Genomic DNA, 20,611 nt, shown 5'->3' on the forward strand with positions numbered 1-20,611 from the left:
ATTGAACTGGAATAATGATGCGGCTGCAGTTTTTTGTTGCAACGAAATTGAAAATTGTTATTCATTTTTGACATATAGATTTCTTTACTAACTCGGTTGGACGGGATTGGTAAATATATTTAGTGGAATAGTCATGATTAGGTCTTACTGGAAAGACATGTAAATGTTTACGAATTAAGCAAACAGTTCCTAAAATATTGTTAGGCTCTACTTTTTCTATTTATTTAGATTAATTAGCAAATTCTTAATTTAATTGATTATCCAATTATTTTATTTATTGCCTATGTAAGAATACAACTAAATTCCAATTAAATTTTCCAATCAATTTTATTCTCAGGGCTAATTTAGTATTTTATACAATGCCTGTGATCTGTGGCTTCTTGTATTTCTAGTTGCTTACTTCTTCCAGGGTAGAAACAGGGAAATTGAAAACACTCAAAATCATATAAATGTAATCTATTGTTTTTATCAATTAAGCAGTGTACATATGATTCAAAAAATACTAAAATTTAACTTTGTTGCAACAATCTCTATCTTAATAAATTTAAACTCTAACTCTGATATCTCCTTGCTTTGACAAAATTATTTATTTAATTAATTTCTTATTTACTCATACTAAATTGAATGAATTTTACTTTTATTTTTGAATTGATTTCTCAGATTTTAAATGACTAACTGCGTTAAAAAAATTGTTCAATAAACAAATAAACAAATATGATTTTGATATAAATAAATTTTGTCCATTCAGACAAATGATTTGACTAACCTTTTATTCTTCACTCCATCGTTTTCTGGATTGCGCCGTCCTTGACTCTCTCAACACGACTCTCTGGTTGTTGCGAAAAAGTCCCTCTCGTCAAAACTGCTTCCAAGAAAAACACACAGGACTTGCTCGAATATCTTGTGCACAAACGGATAATAATCAGCTACTCGTTCTAGACAAAACAAAGGAATCTCCCTCGGACCAGGAAAATTAACTCTTCAACCGGTCGACGATTTGGTTTCAACTTGATTCTGCTCGCAAAGGCCGATCACACCACTCTACACTGATTGTACACTTTTACAACTCGACTGCCTTCTTCAGATGTCAATTTCACAGTGTCTTTATTTTTCTCTCAAATCCATACTCTCACATTCATTATCCTTTCTCCTGATATTTTCCATCCAATAGACAAAAACCTCTCCCAAACCATTTATTTTTTAAGAAACCAAATATTCTTCCAACAACTTTTACAATTTGTCAAATTTCAAAGAATATCATAATTAGTTCTTTACTACTTTCTACTTTTACAACTAAAAACGAATACAGTTTGTTTACCACATTAAAATACCTTCCCGGAAGGATCTCAAAAACGTCTTTGTTTTCGTCAACGATGTCCAACTCTCTAATCACCGAATTTGTTTGTTCATGTCCCGTGCATTTCGTCGAATCACTTATTAGTCGTTTCACTTTTTCCCGAAACACTTGCTTAATAGCAAAATTAAATTCTAAACAATTTTGGTGATATACAGGGTGATGAAAAACTATGATTTTATGGTCGTTGATATAAATTTATTTTTTTTTTAATTTCCTTAAAAAAACAATTCCACAACAATATATAAAGAAGAAAGTGTTAAAATCCCGTGATTTTTGAAGTAGCTTCTGCAATGTGTTGTTCTTCTGAGGCCAAAGAGATATCTTATTGCTCTTTGTTGTAATTTAAAAATAAGATCGGATTGGGCAGCTGTACCAGGACCTAAAAAGGAAGACCATATCGAAGATGCGACTCGAACAAAGAAAAATATGCTGTTTGGAATTTTGAAAGAGGCTAAATTGATTTCCTTCGAAACAGATCTTATTGAATAGAAAACTGAGAATAGTTTCTTACTTAACACATCGGTATGAAGGGACCATTTAAGGTTGCTATCTAAAAAAATACCAAGAAATTGTACAGAATCAACGATACTTATCTGGTTGTTTTTAAGAGGTAAGGGTTGAAGAGCTTCTTTATAGGATAATGCTACAGTTTTATCTAAATTAATGGAGAACATATCTACATTAAATTAGAATTGGACCAGGTTTTTATTGTGAGTAGATCAGAAGTTCTAGTGGTATGAAAAGTTGTAATATTTGAGTTGCTCCATGTAATTCTGGTATCAGCAGTAAAAAGAAAAATGTTTCCATCGATTTTTTAATTATTGATGTCATTAATAAAGATAAGGAAAAGTAGAGGACCCAATTCTGAATCTTGTGGTAGCCCACATCGACATACAACGTTTTTGAGACTAGAGTTTGTATCATTTACTATAACTAGTTGTTTCCTATTATACAAGTATATAAAATTGAAATAAATTCAAAGAAATACTTCAAGTTTAGTTTTTATCAAAATGTCGTAATTTACACAATCAAAAGCTTTGGCATAGTCACAAAAAACAGTGGCATCGTGAAGATTATTGTTCAGTGCTTTATAAACGTCATGCAGTACAGAAAACATGGCACCAGTGGTATATTTATTATTTAGAAAGCCAAACTGATTTTGTGATAAATTGTTGTTTTCAACTAGAAAGGACATAAGTTGGGCTTATATGAGTCTCACAATAATTTTGGAGAGTGCCGGTAGTAATGCAATAGATTGCACTTGCAGACAATTGCAGGCAATATATTTTTGACCACCCTTATGAAAAGGAATAATAATGGCTGTTTTTAGGCACTCGAAATGTACCTTTCTCAAAAGAATCATTACTTTAAGTTCTAACACATTCCCTGGGAGATTTGAGAAAATTTTTATGGATAGTCAGCCAGTACTACAGGAAGATTTGCTTTTGATAATATTGATTGTTTGGATTAGTGCAGATTTATTAACTGGTCTTATAAAGAATGAATTCGAGACCTTTCTTAAATTAAGGAGATAGGAAATGGGATCTTGTTGTGGCAGAATAGTTGATGTTGAATTTTCACTCACATTAACAAAGTATTCATGTAGATTTTCAGGACTTACAACGGTCAAAGTAGTAAAACCTCTAATAATCGTATCGTCTTCTTCTCTTTCTTTCTTTTTTTTTCTTTATCTTTATTCCAAAAAATCACAAATTTACAATAAATATAATTTTAACAAAAATATTTTTACAAAAACAATATGTGATTTTAGCCTAAGCGTTGGAACCGTCTAGATCATTAAAATTTATTAAAAAGAATCCATCCAGACTATAAAAAACATATTGACATAACAATTTTTTATTTTTTTTTAAACTTACATATTGAAAGTGCTTTAATCCCAGTGGGCAAATGGTTGTATACTTTAATACCGGAGTACAATGGACCATTTCGAGTACGTCTATAATTATAATTGGGAAGAATTATATCTTGCCTGCGTGTATTGTGACTGTGTATATCAGAAGGTTTTAACAATTCATGTCGTTTTCTATGTATAAGTAGAGACATCTTATAAATATAAATATTAATGAGCGTCATTATTCCATGATATTTGAAGAGAGGTCTACATGAAGTTCTATTTGTTAAGTTGAATAGTGCTCGAATTGCTCGTTTTTGAGCCACAAATGTGGATTCTGCTGTGCTAGCCGCGCCCCAAAATTCCACACCATATTGCATAATACTTTGAAATTGAGCAAAATAAACTATTTTTGCCACACAAAAATTTGTATTTTGTATAATTGCTCTTATGGCATATGTAGCTCTGCTGAGGGTTTTATTAAGTTCAGTTATGTGGTAACTCCAATCAAGTTTGCTGTCTATGTTTATGCCTAAAAATTTAATTGTATGACAAGAAGTAATGCTTTCTTGATCTACTTTAATAACAACATATTCCACATTTTGATACAAATTAAAACGGATACTTTGTGTTTTACTAATATTCAGAACCAATTTATTGGCGAGAAACCAGTCTGATATCTCTTCAACTAGTAGTAGCGGCACAGGATGTTAATGTTAAATATCGCCTTTAATTACTATACTCGTATCATCTGCAAAAAGTGAAAATGTGGTATTCAGGAAACTAGCTACCAAGTCATTGATATAGATAAGAAACAGTGTTGGTCCTAAAACAGACCCTTGTGGAACTCCACACTGAACTTCTGCGAAATTTGAATAGGATGATTCACAGCTACTATCAGAATTAATTTATTCTAACACACATTTTTCTGTGTGATAGGTATGTCTGAAACCATTTATGTGGTGTATCTCTAATACCGTAGTAGTAGATCTTGTCCAGTAGTATTTGATGGTCTACGCAATCGAATGCTTTCGATAAATCACAGAAAATACCAAGAGGATGGTGTTTTGCTTTCAAGATTGTATGCACATTTTCGATTAGAGAAAATGCTGCATCTGTAGTACTCATATCAGATCTAAAGCCATATTGACAAGTTGTTAGAATTTTATGTTTATTTAAAAAAAGAAGTAATTGTTTATTTACGCACCATTCTAATAGTTTTGAAAGGGACGGTAATAGAGACACTCCGCGATAGTTCTCTATATTACACCTATCACCTTTTTTATGTACAGGAATAACTACCGATTTTTTAAAACATTTAGGAAATATTCCGTTTTCAAGAGACAAATTAAAAAGTAAAAAAATAAAAGCCTACAAAGGGTATCAATATTTTCTTTTACAAGGGTAATTGGAATTTTGTCAAGCCCCGCGGATTTCTTTGGTTTTTGTGATAAAATGCACTCCCTGACATCAGTTTCTATTAAAGGTCCAAAAAACAATGAACTTACATTATTTGCCGGTAAACTCTGCAAATAGTTATCACTAAATTTTTTACTTTTGATATTAGGAATAATACTTGATGCAATGTGTTGAAAATAAGATTTAAATTCTTCTGCAACTTCAGTTGGATTTGTGATATCAATATCATCTTTTTTAATAAATATATCTTTCTTAGCTTTTATGTTTTTTTTGTTAAAATGTGAAATTAAAGTTCTAGTTCCATGATCTTTATCGATCGTTGAATATCATGTTGGCTGCCATATTATCTATCGTGACTTTATTGATGCAGCATTGACAATAACCGTATATGACTTTTAAAAAAAGCAAAATAGATTCCACTTACGCACTTCATCTTCTATCTAGATTCTAGATCATAGTTATTCTTTTCTTAACGAATTTATAGTGTAGACACTAATGTAGACACTATAGCGTAGACTCATAGTAGAAACACACCACTTGCACACATCTAGTGCAGTCACTGAAGGTTTTCACCTCCGATTTCGTTGAACCTCCATCGATTTTCATGACAATTGGTGAGTAATTAGAGGATACCTCAAGGAACAAAGGTGACATGATACCAACTTGCGCTTTTACCCTAGGGGTAGATGCAACCCCTTCTCGGGGGTGAAAATTATTTTATTAAAAATAATACCATAAGTCGATAGAGGGACAAATTATAAGCAAAATTTGTTATATAAAGTTATAAAAATAAATCAACACTTTTTGAGTTATTAAAGACCAAAGATTTAATTTTTTCTTAAAAAAATGCATGTTTTAAATCGGTTTTTGACGTATAAATCAAAAACTATAAGCTTCTACAAAAAAGTTATTATTACTAAAATTGAAGATAATAAAAGATTAAATACATTCCTCACATAAAGAACTAAACTAATGTTAGTTCAAAGTGAGTTATTGGCAATTGAATGTGTATTTTTTCGACGAGTACTCAAATCTAAGTATTCAAGCTTAAATAACGGGAAAAGTGTTAAGCGTATAGAGCTCAAAGTACATCCAAAAGGAGGGGGGGTTATTACCCCCAAAACCACCCCTGGTTACGCCTATGGAACAGACGGGGTGGTGAATTGCCAATTTTAGTTGGTAATCCCTCTTGTCTTCTTTGCAATACCCACTGGCTTGCAATTTTTAGAAGCCGTGGAGGTGTTATCGGGAAAATGGTCCAATAAGTTTTTAAATTGATATTATTTTAAATATTTTTAAATATTTTATTTACCTTGACTTTTATTGTTAATAACTTTCCTATGACTATTTTTAAAAAATTCAGACATTATGTCATCTGAATAATTGGCGGGCGTATGTGAAAAGGGATATAAGTCAAAAAAGTATATAGTCCAGGAACTGAAGCTTTTCACCTCGCAATTTTTACAGAATGGATCGATTTGTTTGAAAATTTGAGAACAAGTAGTGGATAGTCCAAGGATTAAAATCTATATGATGCCGAAAGGCGCTTTTATCATGGGGGTGGTTGCCACCCCATCCCGGGGGTGGAAATTTTTTATTATATTTTGACCGCAAAAGTTGATAAAAACATTCATTTTAAGCAAAAAATGTTCTACACATTTTTTTGATAAAATGAATAGTTTTCGATTTATTCGCTATCGAAAGTGTTAGTTTTATATCGAAAAATAAGTGTTTTTCAGTAATATACTAATTTACGATTCACTCAATTTTTGCTGTAGAAAAAATTTTCTCAAACCAATTTCTTGGGAATTAAATAACCTACAATTTCATGTTTAAACATTTTTTCGTATCTCTGATGCTAATCTTTCTATTCTGAAGAAATCGACATTTTTACCAAACTACAAAAATTCGTTATTCGCCTTTAACTCCAGTTTTTTACAAAATGATCTTTCTAAACCAGTCAAACTTCTAGAATCAATTAATAATACATAAATAAAGAAGAATGAATAAGGCCAATGACTAAAAACATCGCTAACTTACATTATTATGCTTCCAATTGGATTTCTCTTTTTTTTTAAATACATATATTGAATTTTTTACCGTAACTTTTCTATTTTTTATCTTAGAAAGTTAGGCGAAAAAGAATTTTGTAGGTTTTTATAAGGTCTATAATCCTGTTAATATTAATTCTTTTTAAAATCCTCAGTCGCAAAAAGAGGTGACTTTGAATGAATTGGTAAAGGTGGTTTTTGCATGTTATTACAAGTTTTAACTATAAATAGCTCACTCAATTTTTGCTGCAGTAAAAATTTTTGCAAACCAGTTTCTTCAGAATTAAGTTAGCTACAATTTCATATTTAAACATTTTTGCGTATCTCTGATGCTAATCTTTCTATTCTGAAGAAAATGCCATTTTTTCCCAACTACAAAAACTCGTTATTCGCTTCTAACTCCATTTTTTTTAAACTAAACATTCTAAACCGGCCATACTTCTAGAACCTATTAATAATATAAAAATAAAGAAGAGCAAATAAGGTTAATGACTAATTTTAATTACGGTGGTGACTAGGAGGTTGCTTCGGATCACTTTTTCGCTGAAAAAAGTAGGGACCAACATTCTTTTCAATATACGTCACTTAATTTTTGGGCTAAAGACTTTGTTTTATTTCTGGAGATAGATATTTTAAAATGATTTAAATTAGTTTGAACAAGTTATCCTCGAAAAATGCATAGTTTTCCCGTCCTTTGACTTTGAAAATACAGTATTTATCATTTGACGAAGAAGAGCTAACATTTAATAATCTATAGCTCGATTACTATTGGTCTTGAAAAAAAACTAAAAGAAACGGTTTTGTTTATTGTTTCAAAAGGTACATTTTTGTTAAGTAAAGTTGTTTTGATAAAACGAAAACTTTTGGAGTTCTTAGCCGAAAACTTATTAACAACATTGATTTTTTCGATATAAAACTAACACTTTCGATAGCGAATAAATCGAAAACTATTAATTTTATCAAAAAAATGTATAGAACGTTTTTTGCTTAGAATTAATGTTTTTACTAACTTTTGCGGTCAAAATATAATAAAAAATTTCCACCCCCCGAGATGGGGTGACAACCACCCCCATGGTAAAAGCGCCTTTCAGCATCATATAGATTTTGATCCTTGGACTATCCACTACTTTTTCTCAAATTTTCAAGCAAATCGATCCATTCTGTAAAAATTGCGAGGTTTTGTCCTATTTTAAGCTTCATTACTTGGACTAATAATTTTGGGAAAACGAGTTTTTGCGATTTTTGTGACGTAAATGCAGTACGTTATTATTTTTCAATAAAATGTGTATTATCTTCTGTGTGTGACTTCATTATGTCGCAAGAACACATTTTTTGTAGTAAATATGGAGTATATCGAATATTTTTTGAAAAAAATAGAACATATCCTCTTTTCACAAATATTTTTTATAAAACCTTGGTACAAACAAAGCATATCTAATTATTACTAGTAATTTATTATTGTTAATTACCCTCTGTTAGTTATCCTCGTGGTCAGATGCATCTGGCAAAATATTCCTTACACTATCTGACTTATATATATTAACCCAAACGCAAATCAGAAAAATATTCGAACGCTTTTGATCATATGTGAACATATACTTCTATTCACAGAATATTTAATTGATTTTCATATATTTCACATATAAGTCTACATAACCCCGTATTACTTTAAAAATCTCATTTTTAGTCAGTTATATCATTTTACACATACCAAATCGCGCGTAAATTATGTGTAGAATGACTTATATCTCTTTTTCTTTTCTAAAAGAGCCGTTTTACATGACCGAAATTTACTTCGAAACTGACGCTGATAACTACCATGAAAAATTATTTAATAAAAATATTAAATGTAAAACACAAGATTTACTCTGAAATTTCCCATGATAATTCTCAATATAAAAATTTAGAACCCGTTCTATATTCTAGAAAGTTTTCAGAACGCCGTGGTGTTTACGATAACATAACCTTTCCTTTATAATTACAACTACGTTGATTACAACACGTGCTGATTTGTTTTCTTTGCTGTAAGAAAATTTATAGTTTGTTGTTTTTTGCCACAGTTTTTGCTGTTATTATCATAATGTCCATGTGGAATAGAGAAGCGGTTACTCTTCTTATAGAAGAATATAGGAAGCATGCTAACCTATACTAAGTAAAATCGGCCCATTACAAAAATAGAAACATGAGAAGAACATCTCTTGAACAATTGCAATCGGTAATGCAGGCATGTGTACCCAATGTTTCTATTGCCGACTTGCAAGCTAAGTTTCAAAGCTTAAAACAAAATGCTGTCAAGGAATATAAAAAACATTTAAACTCTATGAAGAGTGGTGCAGGAGAAGAAGAGGTTAGTGATTGTATTTTGTATTAAAAATCGGTTACTTATTGTTTTTATTTTTAGATATATATGCCTTCACTATGGTATTTTGACATTATAAGATATGTTTTGGATGGTTGTCTACCCAGAGAAAGTATTGACACAATCAGTGTTGATACAATCAATACAACAGATGTTGAGGATAGTATAATTGATGGGGACGGAACCAGTACTATAATGGATGCTATCGTTATATTTGATGGAGATATAACGGAAGAACCAATCCTTGACGAACGTGTAGCTGATGAAACTACCATAGTAGAACAAACACCAACAACTTCGACGCACAAAGGTAGAGTAGGTTCTACATTTAGTGACGAGCCCAAAAGCAATAAAAAGAAAGATAATGATCATTATCTGCAAATGGTTTCGACTAATTTGGCAAAGCTAAATACAACGTTAGCAATGCCGCCAATGCTTAATCAAACACAAAAGGAGGAAATGGGAGGCAACGAACTGTTCGCATCATTTGTTGCAAAACGCATGGACGAGATTGATGATTTGGACATTAGAGACGATGTAGAAGAAAAAATAATGTCGGTATTGAGGGAGGGTTTAAGAAGAAATAGACAAAAGAAAAATGAATGAGTAAATTTTTTTACGTGGTGTTGACACATTTTATATTTATTTTTGTTTAACAACTATATTTAAAAGTTTTAATTATAATTTTTAGTGTAATAATCGTAGAAATAATAAAAAATATATATGTAGTTATTTTTTTTATATATCTTATCGACCATCTAATAAGTAAAATACCATGTAATGTATCAGGTTTTTCGGTCAAAATTAAACTATTTTATTGTCTCGTCAAAAATCTATATTTAGCCAATAACCATTGCGAAAAGATTTGTGAAATATTGAGTTTTGACGAGACCACAGAATCGTTTAATTTTGACCGAAAAACCTTATACATCACATAGTATTATATATGTATAATATTATGTTTATTGTCTGCCTCTGGGTTTTCGTTTAGCAATTTATAGAAATATTCTCTCCATCTTTCTTTCATTTTTTCTTTGTCTCCTAATAAGTTTCCTTCCTTGTCCTTTATATACATATTGTTATTATATCTTTTTCCCTTTCTTAGTTTTTCTGTAAAAGTTTCTAATTTCTTTTATTTTATAGTAGCCTTCTATTTTTTACTCTTTGTTCATTATTGGCTCTTTTCTGTTATCTGTTTATCTTTTTCATTTTTGCTCTCTGCTCCTTATATGCTACTTTTGCATCAGGTTGCTGTGTTTGTAATGCAAACATTCTTATAGTTGATTCGCTAAACTCGGAACACAACTGGCTAGTGATTTTAGTAAGTAATTTTGCCAATTTGATAAAATTTGAAAGAAAATAATTACAGTCGGAAAAATGAAAGAATACCCATGAACGAACATATAAAACACGCCGTATTTTCCTGTCACCATCTCACAAAGAAAATTGTCCAGTGCAAGTACATGTAACAATAATTATTACATGTGCTTGTGCTGGCCAATTTTTTGTGTGACACAGTGACAGGAAAATACTGCGTGTTTTATATGTTCGTTCATGGGTATTCTTTCATTTTTCGTACTGTACCTACTAAATAGTTAGTAATTTTGGCAAAAAAACAAAAAAATTACCTACTAAAATCACTATCCAGTAAATGTGGACATTAGGAGAGAGGAGAACTAAATGTGGACATGTGGAGACTTAGGTACCAAGACAACCTAGAAAATGATTTGAAATCTATTGGAATTAGAGCATGGAGAAGAGTTGCCAGCCAGACAGGGGCGAATGGAGGATTGTTTTGAAGAAGGCTTTGGCTCATAAAAAGCTCTAACACCACTGATGATGATGATGGAGAGAGGAGCAGATGCCGAATGAATGGGAAAAAGCAACAATAATACTGATTTTAAGGATGGCCAAGAGGCAGAGTGTAAAAACTATCGGGGAATATCACTGCTGGATGCGGTCTATCATTAGTGACAATCATTAAAATCAGGCTGGAGGTAGTAGTTGAACCACAGATAGTGGAATATCAAGCAGAATTTGGGAACGATAGAGGAACGACATATCAGATGTTCATAATGAAAGGTATTGACCAACTGCTACGAATACAAAATCATAGATTTTAATGTGATGAGGCAATTGTAGCGACGAATGAAAAGATTATTAAAGTAGGAAGAGAAAAGGGGGATGGGACAAAGTTCAATGTAAGCACACAATTAGGAGTTTTTTGAGGAAATAGAGGAATTTGTATATCTAGGACCAAGGATAACGAACAATGTAAAGAAATAAAAGAAATTGATGCCAGATTACCTAAGTACAGCCAATTGACCTGCGGGAGCAATGAATTATTTACTAAAACTAAAACACCTATCACGGAAATCGAATTTCAGGATTTAGAAGACTATCATAAGACAAACAGCAATATACGGATGTGAGACATCGATACTCAACCAAACAACAAAAGAAACAGTAAGAAGATGGGAAAGGAAAATACTCAGAAGAATATTAGGTGGGAAGAGAACAGAGGAAGTGTATATAAGAAGGAAAAATGAGAAAGTTTATAATATTTACAAAGAACCACAAATATATAGCGTAATAAAATCAAGGTTGCAGTGGCTGGGCTATATAGAAAGAATGAACGATGACAAAGTGCTCAAGAAAATAGCATGGAGAGTACCAGATTATAAGAGAAAGAGGGGAAGACCACGAAAGTGATGTAGGGAGGCAGTAGTAGAAAACGTAAAAGAAAGGGGAATAACAGACTGGAAGAATTTGAAAAATAACTGTCTGTCTGAAGTCTGTTATTTGTCAACTTCTTCCAGTCTGTTATTACCCTTTCTTTTATGTCTTCTACTACTGCCTCGCTACATCACTTTCGTGGTCTTCCTCTCTTTCTCTTATAATCTGGTACTCTCCATGCTATTTTCTTGACCACTCTGTCATCGTTCATTCTCTCTATATGGCCGAGCCACTGCAACCTTCTTGATTTTATTACACTATCTATTTGTGTATATATATATCATGTTTATTGGTTGAAAATAAAAATACATAAATACGAAGATACTTTACAAATACTCAGCCACAAAGTCATAGACTGTCTGTGGCAACAGGTGTAGCCATTGTGCAAGTGTAGATTATAAAATAAAATCAAGTTAATTTAATCCCGAAATAAGATAAAAGTTACCAATACACTGTACACTATAAATGATGATTATACATATATCCAAGTACTTAAACATAATAATACCTACATACATACATAATAATATTCTATAACTACGCACATTTATAAATAACATGAAAACGTCTATCAAATATTTCTAAACACACCGCTAAATGGTCCATGTTACAATTTATTCATTGTGTACATACTATCACAATAAACCTTTAATAATTCCCTCGATTTACTGCATTTTCTTGCCATGGTACCGCTCCAACAGCAGAGTTGAAGTAATCCCTGTAAGAATCTCGTATATTTCGTGCAGATGTAGAGTGTCTATTTGCACCTTGTCTTGTGATATGCGAAAGACAAACTGACTTTTCAGGTTCTTCATTTCGATCTGTATAAGAGGTGTTTTGATCTATCATATAATTGTGAAGGGTTACACAAGCCAACGTAATTTTTTGCACTTTGTCTGGACTTAAGGGAATAGGTTTTAAAAGTACCCTCCACCTATTAGCCAAAATGCCAAACGCACTTTCAACCATTCTTCTGCATCTTGACAGTCTGTAATTAAAAATGCGTTTGTCATGGTCCAAATCTCTTTGTGGATATGGCTTTAATACATTCTCCATTAGAGGAAAAGCATCATCTGCAACTATAACGTAGGGTGTTCTAATTGAGCTGCCAGGAAGTAAAGCTGGTTCAGGCAAATTCAATTTTTTATTCACAAGAGCACAATACAAATTACTGGCTTCAAATACTCCACCATCACTGATTCTGCCATTGACACCCACATTCACATATATAAACTTATAATTTGCATCGACTAAACCCAGTAGGACGATACTATGGGTGCCTTTATAATTATAATAGTATGATCCTGCAGATATTAGAGAGATATCGCAAATGCAAACGATAATATCGTGTCAAGACGTAAATAACGTATAACGTTCTATTTCAGCACAGGCAACAAGAGAGTTATCGCAAATGTTCTGGGGCGGGGCTTAACGTTATTATGACAACCGACGTTTGGTATTACAATGTAACCTAGAAATTAATTTTGAGGAATACTGTAATTGTTTGTTTTTGAAAAATGAATTTGGATATTGAGCTGGTTGACATGCATTTTAATTTTAATGATTTAACCAACAATAAATATAAATAGTTAGTATAAAAATAATATAAAATATCTGAATAAATAATATCCTAACCACAAAAAGTAGTCTATTGTAGACAAAATAAAAATGCACGTATTTCTCAACATAAGATGATTCACAGTATTTAGTTTATAAAATTTGTATTCTATACATTATTTTTATGTTTCATCCCAAATGTCAAATTAGCGTTAACGTTATTACCGTCCCTTATTTCAACCTAAATAGCGGGACACGCTATCCGGTATTAGCGTAACATTCATTCTGCGCTTGCGTACATGTCAAAATAGCGTATTCCGCTATTAGCGTGCGATAAAAATGCATTTGCGATATCTCTCTATTGGTGCATTAAACGTAATGTGTCTTCCATCCAAAGCACCAACACAATTAGGGAAGTTCCATGCAGACTCAAAATTTGCTGCTATATTTAACCATTCAGTTGTTTTATGTGGGGTTTGAAGAAATTGTTCCTTTAAGTTTTTAAAAATAACTTCACACACCTCAGGAATAATTTTCGAAATAGTACTTTCATGTACCCTAGTAGTATACATTAATGACCTGAATGATTCACCAGTAGCCAAAAAACGAAGTGTAATGTTCAGTCTATGTTCAGCACTTATTGAATCACGCATCACTGTGTTTTTCTTCTGTATATCAGTTTGAACCATGTTTAAAAGATTAACAAAACTATCTTCATCCAGTCTGATAAAATTTCGATAGCTATAACGATCTTCTATTCTCAACTCACGATTTAGAAGGTTCAGAGTTCCTCTACCCTCTTGCCTCCTTCGTATCCACTCTTTTGTCCATGTAGAGCGCTTTTTCTTCGTAGATCTTTTATTCACTGCCCAAAACGCCAATCCTACTTGGATGTTTATGAGAGCTGCAAGAGCCAGTCTATTTCTATACTGGTTATCCATGTGTTATTATTATAATTAGATAATTTAAAAATTATTATTTTTGCACAAGAATTTACTTCTCTAGTTCTCTGTCCAAATATATTTTATATTACTTACTAAAAGCTAAAAGTAAAAAAATAAACAAATGAAAGTTGTATTGTAACATAACCTTAAAATGTCATTTCACATTTCTTCTTTTCTTATTTTACCTCTTACAGTTTTCGTTCATCAGTGGCCTTTTATTTATAACAAAATTATATTTAATGTCAATTACATTTCACACTACGCATGCGTTTCACCAGAATTATATTAGGATTTAACTGTAGGTGTAAAACAAGGAATGAGGGAAAATTGTATAATTTTACTACATAAATTTTCGTAATTATTCTTCAAATAATTTTCGAAGTAAATTTCGGTCATGTAAAACGGCTCTAAGTGTAATATCCATTTTTGGAATGTATGGTGTCCCTTTTCACATATACCCGCCAATTGTCCTATGTTTTTGTTTATCTAGAAACTTCTTTTAGGAAACTTGTAACTCTATTACCCTAATTTTGATAATGCCCTAATAATAAATAACAAAAAACTGAAAAATGTGAGGTAGTTTTATAAAAAAAAACAAATTTGTGCAGTTTCTAGAATTTAATATTTTTATTATGCCCTTGTCATATACAAAATTAACCAATTCAGAAACGACCTTTCAGTACTGATTTGTTAACGGCGTCCATTATGATGTCCATTACCATTTTGTTGTCCATTACCATTAGTGTGGCCATTTCCGTTCTGTTGTCCGTTCCCATTTTGGTTACCATTCTGTCCATTTTGTTGCAGATGGGCTGGAACGGTACGTGAACGACCTCGTTCTTGAGGTGAAGGCGAACGAGGAGGAGGATTGGGGTCATAATTTTTCGCCTCGACAGATTCCATCAGATACAGTGAAATGCAGGCAAAGCAAATCATCAAACAAATTAATTTATTACCCTAAAAAAATATTTAAATAATTTGGTTAATAATCTACCTTGGATTAATATTTAATATTGAGATATATTTGCTTTATAAATTGAGAATAGAGTTAAAAATGAAAAATATACCAGGAAGAACAAATGAAGAACGGATATGAACACATATTCTGTACTAAACAAATACACCTAGCAGCAAAAAACCACTGGAAGGTAAAATGACCAAATGAATTATAAAAACAAAAAACCATAATGGTGGACAACAAAGACAGAAAACCAAATAAAATGAAAGAAGAAAGCGTGCCAAAATTGGCTGATCACAGAAGAACAACAAGACAGAAGTGTATAGAGCAGGCAGACTTATGGGAAAAAAACGAATTAAAAGGCACAAAACCCCAATTTTGGCAAAAAATGTAAATATATTAATAGACAATGCAAGGGAGGCATGAAAAACGTTGAGCGACTTAAGACAAAATACAAATGAAAGTGAAAAACACTAATTGCGCAGATATACATATATCTGAAAACAAAATAACAAATTCGCTAAAAAGTGTGAAAAGGAACAGAGCAAATAGCACTGGAGATATACCTACAAAACTACTGAAACACGATACTTCGGCCTTAACTAGAATAACAAAGTGGCTATTAAAACCGACAATAAAATATGCAGTCCATTTAAAACGACAAAGGGACTACTAGAGGGCTGCTCCAGATTTCCTAAGTTGTTCAAAATATTCCTGGAATAAACCCTGAAACCAGTAAGGAACGAATATCTAGTTACCCTAAGTTTGGCTGACGACCAAATAGGCCTCAGTTTTATGATAAGAAAACTGGAATAGGATTATACAAAGAATGGAATGGAAATAAATCAAAAGAAAAGTGAATACACAGCAATGGAGACTACAGAAATAAAACAGCTTGAAATAGACGAAGGTAAACAAATCAAAGGAAGAGACGAGTAAAAGTATTTAGGTTTTATAATATCAAACAAAGAAACAATGGAAGAAGATAGAAAAAATTGACTAGGACACACAAGAGACTGCATACGGTAATTGACACCGGTACGGTGGAGTAAAAACATAAGCCTAAAAATAAAAAAGAATATATAACACCACGACAAGAAGAATTCTCACATATGGGTATGAAAATTGGACAATAAATAAGAAAACTAAAAACAAAATAAGAGCTGCAGATATGAAATTCCTAAGGAGAAGTTGCAAAGTAACAAAAAGATATATAACACTGGTAAACACGCAGTTTGCTGCAGGAAATTTTTTTGCTGTTTCTAGGTAATTTGGGTCTGCTGAATTCAAAAATGCCACCAGATTTGCTCCATCAGATCGTTTTCAGAAAATACGACAACAGATCACATTTCTAACATATAGGGTAATTTATTGCAGCACTACCTACATATTATGTAGTGCTGCTACCCATGAAATAAACCAAATACGAATACAGTCGAACCCGCTTATTGGAATAGCCTTTGTGCAAGGCAAAAATATTCTTATAACCGGGATATTCTAATAACCAATCATTGGTGGCTAGTCGAAATAATTGTTACCGAATATACGTAATAATATTATTTACATACTGTGCCAATGTGTAGTTTTACATACTATACCAATATGTAGTTTTATTACATACTATGCCAATATGTATATCATATTATATGTACCTACATATTCAGTGTATGTAAATGGTTTTAGGTCTTTTTACGTCAATAATACAGTAGTGTAACTAGTACTTATCTATGTATGTGTTAAATACCAAATTACATTACATGTATGTGAATGAATACATTATATAATTAATATGAAATGTATGCAATATGTAGATATGTAAATATTTTCTTATTAAAATGCATACCTATATAACAAAATTACTTTTTTTTTTGAGAAATTATTGGTAATTATAGCTTTTTCGTTGTTAATCCGTGTGGTCATCCTTAATCCATTGGTTGAATAGAAGTTTTATTGGCGTCAAGAAATGGATTGTTACATTCTTGTTCTTTTCTCTTCTTTTCGAATTTAACAAAGCCATAATTCCATCTTGCAAACACGTAGGTACTCTCTGAGTGAATTCTAACTAAACTGCTTCTAACAATTTTATAACAGGCAACAGTGCCTTTGTGTAGACAAATAAAAATTATTTTATGACCCATGCATTTGTCGGCTATGCTAAAGATCGAATTGGTATTCCTAACAAAGTAATAAATATTTATTACCCTAATAATATTTAATCCAGCACTACCGGCCGTTGACGACAAACCATAATACCAAACATAATTTAAATTTTTAGTAAATTGTAAAAAAAATATTCTTTGACCTGCAAAATATGCTAATAAGCGGTATTATCTAGTTAGATCCTATTCCAATAAACAGATAAATTTATTAAGGAGTAAATGGAAATGTTTCGGGAACTTGAATTTATATTCCATAAACCGGGATATTCCTATAACAGGGATTCTAATAAGCGGGTTCGACTGTAAAAAGTAAGACAGTTATTGTACAATAATGTATTTACAAAAATCATCACACATATCTGCCAAAAAAACTTAACTTTTCATCTAACCTAACCGGCAGCGTCGGCGTCGCAACAAAAATGTGTTATTAGGCGTCACCTAAAAACTTCCTTTTATATGATTTTCTTGCAAAGACTTTAAAAGGACGGTCCCTTTGAAAACTCCATCAGTAATCCGCCATCATGTGATAGCCCCATCTCCCTGATACCCCTCTTCCATCGTTTTGATATCTTGGTGAAGGTTTTCTGGGAAACGGTCTAAGTGTCTGTGGAGGTAATGCATTTTAATACTCATATGACAATCGTGTTTGTTAAAATTACTGAGCATTTATTCCACTCTAATGCAAAATTGGTATACTTCCATATCTGTTGCCATTATGTAGAAGGACATACTTTAAACTTCGTTTGGAACTGTCGATAAAAGACGCCAATGATCTGGTGTATACCTACTCCGATATACCCATTTTTTGTAACAGTTCTTTCATACTGTTATAAAAAACCATATCATCTTGCTGAGAAAAAAGGCAAAAGATCTTTTATCTCTATTACGGTACCATGTACTTTTGGTGTCTGGGTGAAGAACATTCTTTTCTCTTAGTCTGGAGGTAAGCAACTCGGAAGAATCCTTTGGAAGGTTCAAATTTCTGATAAGGTCGCTTAGCTCTTCCTGAGTAAAGCGCTCAGGACGTGTTGAATCCCCTTCAAAATCACTGTCGTCTTCCTCAAATCTATTAGTCTGCAGTTCGTCAAATAACGTTTCGGCATTATCCTCTGGTAATATAGGTAGACTACTAAATATTGGAATGGGTATCCGCTCAAGCTGAAGTGGAATTGGTCTTATTGCTGAATCCAGGTTAGGATATGAACACGTATGTCGATTGTTAGGATTAATGCCCTTTATATACACAAGACAGAAATAGCAACCGTCAAAATGATTTCGTGGTTCCCTCCATGCCATTGGAAAAAAAATTTAAACATTTTCGTTGTCCTTTCGTCCACTGTCGCAAGTTTTCAATACAAGTTTAGCACACTACATGTGGAGCTCAGGATTTATCTTGATCTCTTAAATGAACGCCAAAATAGGCCCTTTTGTTCATTTGCCCATTTGTATTAGAATTTGTTAAGTTTGTTTACAAACATATTGCAATTATTAGTGGTGGAATATACAGAAATGTAAGAATATTTACATAAGTATTTGATAAGTATGTTATATCTCGAAAGCTAGAGCTGATACAAAGAAAAGGTTTGTATTTTTGGAATCAGCACAGATAATTAACTAAAATCAGTTGATTTTTTTTCGGCAGCAAAAAATTTTTTTTTTTGGGCTGTGTAATAAATAACATACAGCTTAAGAACAGAATGGGAATGAACTCAGACATAATAAACTTCATCAAACAAAAGAGATTAACTTGGTACGGGCATGTCAAAAGAGTAGACCAAAATCGTTGGATAAATAGAATAACAGAGTGGAGCCCGACAGGAAGAAGGAAGAGAGGCAGACCCCGAAGATCTTTCAGAGATAAAGTGGACGAAGCAATGGAAAGAAGAAATCTACAGAAAGGAGACTGGCAAAACAAAAGGAACTGGAGAGAACTGTTGAGTGAAAGAATGCTGTGAAAACTGTGGATATCCTTAATATATATAAGAAGTGGCGATTAGAATGTGGTAAACGGCAAACAAGAAAAAGAAGAAAATGTCGTGGCTCATAAATATGACGCAATGGACTAGAGATGCATTAAGTCAAACTAGTTTGGTTTTATTTAACAAACTTGACTTGAAAACCAAACTTTTTTTGTAAAAAACTTTTTTTTTTGGGAGGTGAGAATCTTCTAAAGACCGTCTGGGAAGGTGTCCCAGGTGTGTAGGATTCAATCCGCCACGCTTCACCGTGCCGGATCGCCTACCAACTAAACTCACCTCCTCTTTCTCCAGCCGACGGGTCTGGAACCACTCTTAGCGAGTATATACACTGACCCGTCGACCTTACTCTTAACTCCCCCCTGGCACATTTCGCGTGCGTTCCGCAGATTAAGCGACCCACTAGCTGCCCCAACCCACACACACCTCGCAAAAGACCGGTCAGTGAAGACGACCGTCCCGTGCAACCCATGTGTGGGTGAGGCAACCGGGGTGCCCCCCATCCAGCATGAAACTAGCAAGAAGATACCAGTCGGCAATTACGAGTAACTCCAAGCATTCATGTTTTCATTCACTCACACTCACTCTCACACTTATACCTTATAAATTATTACGTAAATAGACTTCCCTATGAGAAATAATGAAAAACGATTATAAAAATTTTTTGTATGGATAAAATTATGGTACGATATTAAATAAAATAAATAAAATTAATAGGTAAAATCGATAAAATATTTGTATAAATAAAATTAAATAAACAAATAAATAAAATAAAGTAAAATAACATGATAAAGCAGTCAGCGTAGGTTGGGTATAAAAGGTCCTTCCACACTGGCTGCCCTCTACAACACAAACACGTTAAAAAATAAATAATATGGGTCATCCTGCTTGCAGTCGCTTCTCTTTTTCCTCTTTATGCTTCATTGTTTTTGTAACAAAGGCAATGACCAGGTCGAAGTCACTCTTGCTACTGATAGCTTTATCCATAAGCTCGTGAGGCTCGCCTAGAGGAGACCCCAGACCCAGCTGCAGCTCGGTACGCCCCGCACGGTATGCCGGGCATACGAATACGACATGTTGCGCGTCATCCACCACTCCACACTCGGGGCATAGATCGTCCGCGGTCTTCTTTATACGATAGGTATATGATCTGAACAATCCATGTCCCGTCAAGAACTGTGTAAAGTAGTAATTGACGCACCTGTGTCTGCACTCGTACCACCTTACTACCTCCGGAATCAGA

General features: G+C 32.8%; 1 protein-coding gene across 1 annotated transcript in view; it reads left to right on the forward strand.

Annotated features, from left to right (window-relative positions):
* The window catches only part of LOC126883287 (uncharacterized), a 118,339-nt gene extending 108,610 nt beyond the window's left edge, over window positions 1–9,729 (forward strand). The window contains exons 2-3 of the mRNA XM_050648634.1: window positions 8,740–9,026; window positions 9,081–9,729. Coding sequence (XP_050504591.1) covers window positions 8,862–9,026; window positions 9,081–9,644 — 729 coding nt within the window. The 5' untranslated portion in view covers window positions 8,740–8,861 and the 3' untranslated portion in view covers window positions 9,645–9,729. The remainder of the gene's footprint in view (window positions 1–8,739; window positions 9,027–9,080) is intronic.
* Window positions 9,730–20,611: the final 10,882 nt, after the last annotated feature.

Source organism: Diabrotica virgifera, chromosome 4, assembly GCF_917563875.1.
Source record: "Diabrotica virgifera virgifera chromosome 4, PGI_DIABVI_V3a".
Taxonomy (NCBI): Eukaryota; Metazoa; Arthropoda; class Insecta; order Coleoptera; family Chrysomelidae; genus Diabrotica; species Diabrotica virgifera.